The sequence below is a fragment of the Uloborus diversus genome, chromosome 7, assembly GCF_026930045.1.
Source record: "Uloborus diversus isolate 005 chromosome 7, Udiv.v.3.1, whole genome shotgun sequence".
NCBI lineage: Eukaryota > Metazoa > Arthropoda > Arachnida > Araneae > Uloboridae > Uloborus > Uloborus diversus.
The window spans coordinates 102,709,250-102,723,066 of record NC_072737.1 but is presented as its reverse complement, the minus strand read 5'-3'; the positions used below and the strand labels follow the sequence as shown (position 1 = coordinate 102,723,066).

The following is a 13,817-nucleotide window of genomic DNA, read 5'->3' as shown; positions in this document are numbered from 1 at the left end:
GTGATTTAATATTTAGTGTCTCTAACGAAATGTACTTTCTGTTTGTGGTAGGCGTGGCCATGACTGAGTATGCCCAATAGCGTCCCTGCATCTACGCCGACGACACCCCCATCGCCCTTACCCCACTCGCGGCTGGCCCGCTCTCACAACAGAAGGTTCCACGTTCGATTCCCGGGAGTCGACTCCGAGGAACATCTCCTTAACTGTAAGTACCTACTTGTTATTATCACAATAACCTGACGTTTCTAAATTTCCTGGTTTCAATAGTTTACGAAATACAGTGAAATTCCCTTACAACGAACTTCAAGGGACCAAAAGTTTCATTCGTTATAACGGGAATTTCACTGTGATGGAAAAAAGCGATGTGTTGGAAAGAAACCTGGACTAAGCATTTACTTCGCTATAACGGATGTTTCGTTGTATTAGTATTTGTTATAACGGGATTTTACCGTATAATAACACAGGTATGAATCTATTTTTTTAATCACTGACGAGAAAACAGGTGTGGTTACAAGTAAGGGGCTATGAGGGTAATTATCCCTTCTGAGTGAAGCGTTATAGGTCGCCAGCAAGAAAAGATGCCGAAAAGAACTGCTATATAGTTTCAAGCTACGTAGACCCTACCCTACAAGCTTGTAAATAATTTCAGTAACAAAAACTATAGTAATATAATACATTATTCACAAGCATTTGAAACAGTAACTTAAGAAAACAATTTGAAAAATGTTTCGGAAGTATTTGGTGTAGGTATACAGTAGAGTGCGGATAACTCTGACACCTGGACGAATCCCGAAAACTCGGCCACATTCCGACAGGACGAAAAACCAGATGTCTTGCAAAGATGCTCCGAAGAAACGAGGATAATGGCGTGTTTCACAACCAGTGATGTTCGCATCTGTTTCTCTGAGGGTATACTCCCAGTAATTCATTACGCAAAATATGTGTATGCGATCATTTACGTAATATGTCATTTTATGAAAATTTTTGAAGCTTGAGGGTATACGTTATATGTCTACAAAATGTTTGAGGGTATACGGCATATATGGAGTAAACCCTATGGGAACACCACTGTCCACAAATGCTGGTAATTCCTGCATTGTTACTTGCTGATTTATGAAACCCCAGAGAGTATTGAATAGTGTCGTCACTCGGGGCTTCTCGAAGGCCAGGCAAAAGCAGCTGGTGAATATCACTACAAAACAGCTGCAAATAAATGGTGTCAAAGTTAACTGCGTTACGACATGGATGGTGTTCGCACCGATGTTTATGACTCTTAACACTTCAAGATAACCGTGTATAACAAGTATTTAACGAGAGCTAATATAACGTTGAAAATAAACGCGGAGTATACCCACTTCCATATCAGTTTTTGTTAACCATGAAGATATATTTAGCTTTAATACAGAACGCATTTGGTAGCAAAACAGTAAACTTTATCTTAATTGAGTTATTAATAATAATATTAATTTAGAACCAACATTACGTTGTTTAAAAAGAAACTTAAGTTTGACAAAACTTTCCGATTCGATCGCTTGTGAATTTAACAGTATTTCAAAAAGCTAAAATCATTTACAACGTTCCAAAAATTAACAGGTGGGCGAGGGAGGGGGAAATAAAATCAGGAATAGTATAAATACACGGATAACCAGGCGCAGAAGGGAACTTGCAGCTCTCCGATTTTTTTTTTTTTTTTTTTTTTTTTTTTTTTTTTTTTTTGAGCAATCACGATTGTTAAGAGCCAGTTTTTATAAGAAGCGGACAAAAATGGGGTGTTCGGAAATACACCATTTTTTATTTTGCTCAATTTTTTATGGTGAATTCTTTTAAAGATTTTAGAAGGTACGTATTTTTTCTTTTCCTTCTAAAACATTTTTGGGGACCTGTAAAATTTCGTGAAGTGGAGCCCGACGTAAAGGTTTTTCCAAATCAGCGTTTTTTAAAATGCGATTATTTCTGTGTATTAAGCATCAACTAAAAAAAATTCGTGTAATGACAATATGACATCTAGTACCTAAATTGAAATACACTGCTCCACATTGAAAATGCAACACCAAGAAAGAGTGTTCAGAAATTTATGCAAATTTTAGACTAGACGTACATCACTGAGTTATGTAAATGATGTAAAATGCGCAGCTATCCGACGCACGTGAAGTAAGATATAAGGGAAGGAACTTGCAGAATGGGCAATATTCGTGTCGTTATTTCTGACTGGAGAATTATCGAAGAAATTTTGTTTTTGTCTTGGCGAATACGTGTAACACGAGAGAATGCCAGGCCGCCGTCAACGAAGTCACTTCCAGCAGATAGACGATTTTACGAGGGGTAAGGTGATCGGACTGAGAAGGGGAGGTTGGTCCGTACGTATATTCGCAGCTGATACCCACATGGATGCGAGCACGGTGCTTCGGCTGTGCCGAAGATGGTTGGAACAACGAAATGTGGGAAGATTGAGGGGTGCAGGGGCAGCCAGAGTGGCGTCAGAACGCGTGGATCGACGCATCCACCGACAAGCTGTAGCAGACCCACAAGTCACTTGTTCCTCGATTCTGCAGCAGGTGCAACATACCCTGAATGTTTCCGTGTCAACCAGAACCATTTCCCGTCGTTTGGTCGCACGTGGTCTGCAATCACGGCGTCCGCTAAGAAGAAATGCCATTAACCCCACAACACAGACAGCAACGTTTAGTATGGTGCCGGACTAGAGCGACGTGGATGACAGAATGGCGAAATGTCGTGTTCTCAGATGAATCCCGCTTCTGTTTATCCAGTGATAGTCGCCGCATACGTGTAGGGTGTCGACGTGGAGACAAATCTAATCCGGCAGTAATTGTGGAAGGTCCCACCCCACGACAACGTGGCGTACTGGTTTGGGGCGCAATTGCGTACAATTCAATGTAACCTCCAGTTCGTATTCAGGACACTATGACGTCCCAACGATATTTGGATAATGTGCTGCGGCCGGTGGCAATCCCTTACCTTCAAGGGCTACCTAATGCAATTTTTCAGCAGGATAACGCCCGACCACACAGTGCTCGCATCTGCCAACATGCTCTCTAAGGCACACAGATGCTTCCCTGGCCACCATACTCTCCTGACCTGTCACCAATCGAACATGTGTGGGATGTGATTGGACGCCGTTTGCAGATTCTGTCCCTGCCTCGTTCAGAAAACGAACTACGGCAAATGGTTGAAAGAGAATGGAGAGTCATCCCCCTGGACACCATCCGCACCCTTATTGACTCTATGCCTAGACGTGTTTCTTCGTGTATCGCTGTCCGCGGTGGTCCTACATCCTACTGAGTCGACGCCGTTCTCGCTTTGTATTCTGCCTATCATTTTTTAAGATCATTTATTATTCTTTGCTGTCTCTGTCTTTTTTCCAAATTTTATCATTTTCTGACCATTTCTTCTTGGTGCTTCGACATTGAAAATGCAACATTTTCAATGTCGAGCCTTGTATATCGTAAATTCGTGGCTGACCTTCAGTTCAGCCTTTCAGCGGTCGCCAAACTTTGTCGAGAAAATGAAAAAGTGCCATGTTTGAAGCCCTCTGGTTCCCTGTATTCAGACCCAACCATGGTTTTTGCATGTAGTTTGTGTAATAATACATATAAATTATTCAATACCCCCATTAGTTGCATGGCTCACCCTCTGCGCTGCCAAAAAAAAATGGCATTTTTTGTATCGAAAAATGCTGAAAAGTGCAGTTTTCATAAGCCTTTATCTCAGTGCATTGAGGGTCAGTGTAGAACTGGATACCTGCATTTCAAACTGGAGTACGTATTTTCACAAACAAGTAACAGAACTATACGCAAATTCTTTTCAAGAACACAAAACGTACTTCAAAACAGTAAAATGAACTATACGTTTTCAATTTAGTCAACATATCCGGGTTAAACTTTTCTCCAGGGACTTCCAGATACTATTTAAAACACTAGTACAGTACCCGCCACTAATAAAATCACTGGATTATAAAATCAGCCGCTTTTTAAAATCAAATCTGGAAGAACAGAATCATTGCAATACCAAAACATGCTAAAACCATCTTTTAATAAAATTACTATCGCCGTTTTATAAAATCAAACTTTTGGACATCATACGTAAAAAATTGTTAAAGCGTCACCAAGAAGAGAAGGAATCGGCTTCAGAAGATGAGAATAGCTCAGAGTCAAATTTGCCTCTTCGTTTTCAATAGATGTCAGAAAAGCGCTTGATAATGTACGATGCACTTTAGAACAAAGAGTTAAATATGTTGAACGTTACGAAACACTTTGTAAACTCTCAAACGATATTGAATCTTAGCTCTCCCAATTATGTTAAGCAAACAACAAAACACCTACATTTTAAGATCCTTGTGCAAGTAATTATAAAAAAAAAATGTACCTCATGTTTAGTTAAAATGATAACTGTATTTTGAAATACTTAAAACAGAAATAAATGAAGTAATTCAATTTATTTTCAAAGTATTTAAACTTCAAAACCTTTCATTATTTTGTACGTCGGTTAATAAAATCAGCCGCTTTATAAAATTAAATGTCCACCGAACGAATGTGATTTTAATAAGCGGCGGGCACTGTATGATCAAAAACTTACCATAAAAGAGTTATAAATTTGCAAATAGACTGATTATGCTTGCTCGCATACTTTGTAATATGATAACTAGAAGAAAAGTGAAAAAAAAGATCAAAATATGATTTTTAAAAATGTGATTTTTAGAGACCTTTACCTCAATGCACTGTGGGTCAGTATAGAACTTGATGACTACATTTCAAACTAAGGGTGTATGTCTTTTCACAAACAAGTGACATAACTATGGGCAATGGTTTTGCAGGCTCATAAAATGCACTTCAACATTAGGAAATTGCATACGAGTTAACGACGCATCCAGTTAGTTGTACTCAAGCTATATACTTTGTCTTGCATGTTTTTATTGTCTCACTAGTGAGTTAGGAAACCATACCCTTGTTTCATAATGTCATAATATTGCTTTTATCATAAGTAATAAAATATGACTTAGTAATTGTTTGTTATCATGGTAGCTTAGTGCAGAGAAAGTAATTTTTGTCACTATATTGTACAGCCAAAATTAATGGCAACGAACTATAATGTACAGTACAAACTAAAAAAAGCTATCTTAATTAAAATATTTAAAAGTCACCTCAAAAACCTTCAAAAAAGTGCTATAAATAACATACGTTTTTACAGCAATGTATCATAACCTTTTTTTTTTTTTGCTTTGCTTCCAGTTATCATATATGCGTGTAAGCATAATCAGTCTATTTGAAAGTCTAATTCTTTTATGGTAAGTTTTTGATCATACTAGATTTTTAAAAAGTATCTGGAAGTCCCTGGAGGAAAGTTTAAACCCGGATATGTTGATTGAATTGAAAATTAAATAGTTCATTTTACTGTTTTGAAATACGTATTGTGTTTTTGAAAAGAATTTACCCATAGTTCTGTCAATTGGTTGTAAAAATACCATACAGTGAAACCTGTGTAAGTTGACCACTTGCGGTGCAGTACTTTGGTGGTCAACTTATAAAGGCGGTAATGATTTTTTTTTCTGTAATTCTTGCACCATGACACCTTTTGTAATTCTTGCAATTGACACCTACTCTTTCTGTTTAACTCACTTTCATTGTTTAGCATTACTTTGAAACAATAATTTAAGATGTTATTCAAATATTTTTAGAGATTATTTTCCCAGAATGACGTATAATGTGTCGTGCAAATTTAAAATTTCAGAAAATTGATTTAAAAAAAAAGCTTTATTGTTTATGAAAAGTTACTCATTTTATATTAGTAGTTCCTAAAATTTTATAGCTAATCAAACATTACAAATTTTTCGCTTAACAACAGAAGAAAAACAAGGGTTCTTAGTAGTTTTCCCATGTGGTTAAACTCAAAAGGAGGTTTAGTTATGCTGCTGTTTCATTTAGTTGGTAAAATGCTGGTCTGGCATCAAAAATATTCTTGGAAAGCTTTAAAAAAAAAAAAAAAATTGCTAAGTAAAATTTAAAATAATAAACCAAGTGGTCAACTTACAAAGGGTTTTTTACAATACTCCAAACCAAACTTGGTGTTCATTAGTGGTCAAGATAGACAGGTGGTCAAGATAGAGAGATGGTCAAGTTACAGAGGTTTTCCTTCATTATATAAGATAGGACTAATTCCGTTCCTGAAAAAAAGCGGTCAACATAGATAGGTGGTCAACTTACAAAGGTGGTCAACTTTACAGGTTTTACTGTACTTTTATTTGAAATGCAGGCAGTAAGTTCGATACTGACCCTCAGTGCATTGACATACAGGCACCTAAAAAGTACACTTTTATCATATTTTCACGACAAACTTGTTATTTTTTTTTGCAACAGTGAGCATTAAACATGCATTTACTGGGCCTATTTAATAATTTATATATATCACTACACAAATTTCTCGCAAAAACTATGGTTGAACCTCAGTGCAGGGAGCCAGGAAGCCTCAAATATGACACATTTTCACATTCTTCTGCGCAGTCTCACCACCTCTGCCAGGGTCCACTGAAGGTCAGTAATGAAAATAACGATATATTTCATTTGAGGCACTAAATATCATGTTGTCATCACAAAGATTACTTTTGCTAATGCTCAATGCGCAGAGATAATTGAATATTAAAAAATTTCGATTTGAGAAAAACCTTAAGTTGGGACCAACTTTCGGAATTTTTGTGGGTCACAAAAATTTTTTTTGGAAGGAAAGAAAAAATATGTGTCTTCTAAAATCATTCGAAGAGACCACTGAAATTTTTAGCGAAATCAAAAATGGCATGCATCTGACCTGCGAGACTTTTGTAAAAACTGGCTCTTAATTGTTTTTACTTGACCGTCCTTGACGTTCCAGTTCCTTTTATACGACTGCGCGTGCGCGACGCAAAGGAGGGTAATGTGTTTATAAGTCTATGTATGTCCGTTTCTATGTAGCGTTCTGCAGGCTGAACGCCTTGGCCAATTTTGGTAATTCTTACGTCCATCGATTTGTCTTATGTAACATTCAAACAGCGGCCGCACATCACGTTCGCCACGTAAAGCGGACAGAGTAACGTTTTCCGAAAAGGGAGAAGCATTCATACTTTGCGGAACGCGAAAAAGGCACATGTCAGTCTCTCATCCAATAGAGAGAGCGGGTTCATCTCGTAGAGACCAATGAAATGCGACGCCCAACTCTACGGACGTCAGAGCCGTCAGAAATCTGACTTCTCGTCCCGTCGACAGGTTCCGTACAATACGGCTTGCTGTCATGGCAACGCCGGTCGAAAACTGGTTTTAGGGAGAAAAGCATACTTCGGTGACGGATGTGCGGACGTAGTGTGAATGTTGCATTAACCTTGGGAGTGTCACTAAACACGTGACAGTAATCAAAATTCAACATATCAACAACCAGTTTCCATATTTTGTCAGTTTGGGATCGACGCACGTTGGTTGTTGCACACTGTGTCGCACGTTACCTGCGTGCGACAAATGCAGGTAGTTTTCGCTGCCTGAAATTTTTTGTTTACTAAGTCTACTAATTCGGGTCTCATTGGACGAGTGGTCTAAGCGATTGCTTTTCCCACTTGAGGCGGTGGGTCAAGACACCCTCGCCCCGGAAGTACTTTCCCCTCTTTCTGATGTAAATTTTTTCATGTGTTCATTATATGTATTCTGTTATGTAATAAAAAATATATTATGCGTAACGAAGGTAAGACACTCAGATTGTAGTCCTCATCGAAATAAACCTATGCAATAAGCACCAAAAGAAAGAGAGTCTACTAATTTGATTTTCATCTCTAACATGTTGCATTTGCTTTTGCCTTGATTCAAGGGACTGAGTTTCGCGACGTGTACTTTCTTGAGAGGCTTTTTTAGTTTTGCGAGAAAGATTTGACTGACGGGGGGGGGGGGACGTAAGTTCGCGCATTTTTGCCGAAGGTCAAGCACATGTAGTTTTAAGCCGGGTTAGGTCCCTACAGGGACTAAGTATCTGTAGTTTAGACCACCTCAGTTTACTTAATAAACCTCACGATGGAAACAAACTATTCCAATGAAATGACAAGGTTGCGAAATGCACCATCTTATAATCATAATAACTAAGTCAATGAAAATTAACTAAAAAGTGTAAAATAAAAAAATATTAAATAAAAACAAAAACCCCGACTACGTAAAAACCAAAAAAACTAAAAAGAAAAATGTATAAGCCCAGTAGTTTAGAATGTTATTACTGATTAACTACACCATTGAAATAGTTTTATATAATTAGTATAAAACTATTTCAACGGTGAATTTTAATAATAGTTTATTTGTTCAAAAGCAGAATAGAACAACAGTCGAGGCCCATTCCTTTCTGATTCAAAGAACCCCGTTAAAATTTGAATGGGCTCCGACTGTTGATCCTTCTATTCTGCTTTTGAATTTATGATTTGTCTTATCTATGTACGGTTATATAACAATTTCAACGGTGTAGTTCTTTTTAGCTTTTTTTTTTTGTTTTTTTGTTTTTACGTCGTCGGGTTTTTTGTTTTTATTTAATAATTTTTCAGATTGGGTCGGATAGAGACCCTAAATACGGAGAGATTGGACAACTTCGGAACGGCGGCCACACTGCAAAAAAAATTGTTGTTTTCATAGTAATATACTGTTTTTTCCTACAGTTTAATACTGCTCTGCTAAATAACAGAGAATAACTGTAAAAATGTTTTAGATTGCGCAAAACGATGCGCAAAAGGTGTTTCCTTTCATACGGGAAGATAAACTAATGATTTCAAGGTATCGACAGCCATTTTTGTTGATATTTCGGCTGTGCTGAGGCAGGACTGCTCATTTCTAATCCAAGATAAAGGTAAGTGCTAGTTATATTATTCATTCCCTTTTCCTCAAAATGTAGTTTTCTTTATCATCGAGAATGTATGTAAAATAACAGTGTTTATTTAGAAATCGTAATTCGTATCCCAATATTCGTTGATGTTGACTTTGCAATTTATTTTAGTTGTTAAGTTGTAGCGATTGCTTTATAGCAAAAATCTGAGTAGTTGTTATGATTCTAAATATTTTACTGCACGTATGATAGTTTTTAAACATTTTCTGAAACTCAAATTTGATTTAAAACGAAATCAATTCCCTCCTTGAATGTATTTAAAGTTATTAGAACATTAGACTTTGTTTACGATTATATTTTGTGTTATATAGGATGTGAGTACTTAAAATTTAAATTCTTATGTTTTCTAGTAAATTTTTATCGTATCGCGAGTGACTTCTTTCTTCTGTTTTTTTTCTGGCTTATATTCTGTTTTAAATTCTTTAACAGTTTGCATTTAACCATTTTATTGATAAACTTTACGTTATAGCGTCAGTAACTTTTATAACCTGTATATAATTCGATGAATAAAATGTAAATAAATAAAATAACAACGTGATCGAGAGACATGCAAACAGTATCCAGTTTACTGATCTTTTTTTTTTTTTTAAGAATTTGCCACTTTGGAAATACAATACTCTGATGTCTGAATGACTCAAAATTCTCTGAAATCTGGAGCCAGCTATCATACTTATCGATCAAAACTAAAATAATAATAATTAAAAAAAATCATCAATGAAGCACTCCAAAAAAAAAAAAAAACTAATAGAAATGAAGCATCTTTAGATACAAACACGAAACCCTTGTGTTTTAAAAGTTTTATATTTGCGTCGGCAGGAAATTAAAATTTTATTTCAGGAAAAATGCACTAGTACCATTGAAACTTGGGAACATAAAAATAATTTTAGAAACTATATCCAAAAACACTCGATGGGAGGTCACGGGAAGTCTCTATGACCTCCCGTACAGGGAATACAGTTTTATTTCACTACTGAATAAATCTGAAGTAGAAGAAGAATATCCTGAAAATCATGAAATAGCATGGTGAGAATTAAATTCGTTGAAGAAATACAAAAGCAAAGTAGAGAATGCAGGAATATGTATTATTCATTGGACATGATGGTTCTAAATTCCGAATCGCGAAGCCGAGGTTTATTGTTCTGAAAATAACATTGAATCAGGGTTGGTAAAAAAAACCGTTTTTTAAAAAAAAAAAACCCAAAAAACCTGGGTTTTTTGGTTTAAACCAGGTTTTTTTGGTTTAAACCGGGTTTTTTTGGTTTAAATACTATTTGCGAGAAAAACAATTAATTTTCGGAAGGTAATTAAGGTTCCATGTAATTAAGTTATTCAATAGTCACATTATATCTAATTTCTTGATTAATTAAAGAGATAAGAACAAAATCTTGTAAATAAATTAAATAATTAAAATAGCTTTCTGCGGGGAAATATTGATTGAAATGTTTGACTTGATTAACATATTAGTATGCATGTATATATATAGACCCTTTAAGATACGAAGTACTTCAAGAAGTGGTTGTGATGCGGGTTAAGATAAAATATAATGAAAATCCAAGAAAAAAACTTTATAAAACAAACATAATATGAATAATTATCGAATAAAGGTAAAAGTTATATTTTTAAGCATAATCTTTTCAAAAGAACAATTTTCATATTTTTTCTTTCTGATCTTACATAACGCTGATTTTTATATACAAAATGTCGCAAATATTGAAGTAAAGTAAAATGTACAACAGTACATGATTGAACAGTCAAAAAATCGATTGCTGTTGTACTGACAAAGTTTTAAAAAAAGTGCTGCTCTATATTCGACTCCGTTCTTATTTTGGAAAGACTTGGAAAAGATATCGACTATCGCTAAAATAAAGAACCAAATCAAAAATACAAAAATTGGTGTAACATGGCTTAAATTACAGCTTATTTACTGGCATACATGTTGCATCCAGCATTGAAGTTTAAAAAATATTAGATGCAAACTCTTTAGAACAAATAAATGTGTAGCATATTCTATTTCAAGATTTTTTTTTTTGCCAAAAACGTTTATCTTCTGCAACAGTGACTGAGTGGTGGAAAAGCCAGGAAAAAGAACTTGAAAAATGCAATGCAACCGTCTTTAAAAGTCTTCAACATTACTAAAACCAGCTTCAGAAAAGTGCAGTGCATATATTTTCGTCATTTAGATATCATTCATAACTCAAAAATTGATTAGGCTCTGGAAAAGCTTCAAAACTTGCTCTTTGTTCTAAGTACTAAATAACATAAAAATAACATTAACTTATAACATAAAAGTTGCTATGTATTTATGCATATGTTATTGTGGTGTAAAGTTGATTTTATGTAATTGTAAAAAAAGATTTATACACATATTTCTGAAATGAGTTGAATACATTACATATACAGGGTGTCCAAAAAGTCCTCGACACATAACAATGGTATTTTAGGTTAAATGTGTCAAGGACTTTCTGGACACCCTGTATATTTATGTATAAATGTAATTTTACAGTTTTTGTTTGTAACAGATTAAAAATATTTTGCTTTAAACCAAAAAAAACCGTTGTTTTCTCCAACAGTCTTTAGAAAAAATTCATTTAGTTGAAAGCCTTGAACAAAAAGACTAGCTTTGAGCTTTTTCCAATCCTAATTTGTTTCTTATTCAATATGTGTGGGGAAATCAATGTAAACCTGTAATATGGATTTTTTTAAAAAACCAATTGGTTTAAACCATGGTTCAAACCAACGTGGTTTAAACCAAACAACCCTGCATTGAATGTGACCCAAAATAGTTCGATTTCACTTGCGATGATAATTCACGAAAAGTATCAGATTCTGATGAAGATAGGGGGGGGGGGGATAGTTCAAGTAAGCTAGAAGCTAGCATTTCCGAAGATGTATTTCCTTCGAATTTGAAATAAAGTTTGGGAACGCCAGAAAGTGAAGATTGGCAAAACACAGCAGAACAGATAAGCAGAACGAATAATATGCGCTTCAAGGCCAGACTGGTTATTTTAGGTAACCACCAGGTACGGGGGGGGGATACTTTTCGCAAGTGTTCTCTCCAGCAATTTCCTTTTTTTTTAATTGATGCTTTCTTTTCACTTTTTGTGTATAAGCTTCATTGAGTCCATTTCCAAACTAATGTTTGCAATGCGTATCTATATGCGGGTATAAAAAGGGAGATTTGTGAGACAAGCTGAAGGGTTTGTCGATCCCTGAAATCTAAATTTTGTCTGTAAATTGAATAAATTATTGTCATTCTGATACAGATTACGCCTCGAATCACGACGACCGGATTTCAATGGCGGAGGGAGGGAAAGGGGGGTCTAGTGTTTTTGTATAGGTTCAAATAATATGGTGTACATTCAAACAAAAATGCGTAGCACTGTCAACGATGGAAGCGGAGTATATTTCAATTAGTGAACAATCTAAGGAAGTTATATGAATCAAAAGAGTTTTAAATGAATTGGCCACGAAAAGAGTTCAGAATTCTAGATTGATTAATAGTACTCTGTACTGTGACATTCTAGTTGCGATTGATTTTTCTAGATTTGCAGTAGAAAATTGCAGAACTAAGCAGAATGATGTGGAGTACCATTTCCTAAGGAATTCGATTGATGAAAATGAATTTGGAATAAAATCTGTTGAAACTAAAAATAATTTAGCTGATTGTTACACAAAACCTTTTTTTAGGGAAAATTTACGTAAAGCTTGAATTGCAGTGACATATTTTTTAGAGTTTTTTTTTTTAATGTTTCAATTATTCCATTATATTTGCGCACACAAACGGATGGCCTGTAATATATTTTTTATTCATGTATTACAGTATTTCTTTTTTTTTCGTGTGCTAACGTGCCAAGAAGGGGGGAATTTGCTAGCGAATATTTTGTTCCTTTCCCTCCAGCGCACGGGGAAAATAAAATTGTAGTTGATTTCATTTTGAATTTGTGCTTGGAGCCCTACTAGAGCACTTTTACCCAGTTTCTCCTTCATCAAACACTACTCTTCCACTCCAAGGTCATTCTATAACAGAAGATTCCGCGCACCACCTCATTCCTTTCACGGAAAGCGAAATCAACTTAGCGGTCAAGCTAATACCAAAAAGGAAAGCCCCTGGGAGGGACGGCTTGGACGCTATCATATGGACAACCTTCCATGCCTGCTTCCCACAATTTCTTTTCAAACTCTTTAATATATGTCTTGAACTATGCCATTTCCCCACTCTCTTCAAAGAAGGTTTCCTAATCCTTTTCCTCAAAGAGAGGAAAGATCCTACTAACTTTGCTTCCTACCGCCCCATAATTCTTTTGCCAACTATTTCAAAAATACTCGAGAAACTTATGCTATTTAGGCTGCAAAGCCATTTGGCCCTTAACAGCCTTCATCATCCGGACCAATATGGGTTCGTCCCACGACGCTCAACGGAACATGCTCTAGCAAATTTCCACTCCAATATCCAACACGGCATTCGCACTGGTTCACTAATGGTTGCGATCTCGGTCGATATAGTTTCGGCCTTCGACAACCTGCCCTGGGAAAAAATCCTACATTACTTGGACAGGACAAATGTTGTTCCAAATATCGTCAAACTCTATTCCAGCTTTCTTTCCAACAGATCCATCTTTATTTCCACATCCAATTCATCTCTTAAGACTTTGCAGTCTAAAGGTTGCCCACAAGGCTCTTGTAGCGGTCCAGAGCTGTGGAATTTGGTAGCAGCCTCACTGCTATCAACTCCGTAGCCAGAACACACAAGAGCTCAAGCATTCGCGGACGACTTCATGCTCCTGGTTTACGCCAGAACTACTGAGACTCTCCAAGCAAACGCTCGTGAATCTCTGGCTATCTTTCATTCTTGGCTCATTCAGCATTAACTGGAGGCATCAGAAACAAAGACCTTGGCGCTAGTCTTTCGTGTACCCAGAAACCTTGTT

At 36.0% G+C, this 13,817-nt stretch overlaps 1 protein-coding gene across 2 annotated transcripts in view; it reads left to right on the top strand.

Annotated features, from left to right (window-relative positions):
* LOC129226053 (uncharacterized) overlaps window positions 1-13,817 on the top strand; it is a 103,268-nt gene that overhangs the window by 17,841 nt on the left and 71,610 nt on the right. For both annotated transcript variants that reach the window (XM_054860633.1, XM_054860634.1), the window contains exon 2: window positions 52-205. In XM_054860633.1, the coding sequence (XP_054716608.1) occupies window positions 70-205 (136 nt within the window). In that variant the 5' untranslated portion in view covers window positions 52-69. The remainder of the gene's footprint in view (window positions 1-51; window positions 206-13,817) is intronic.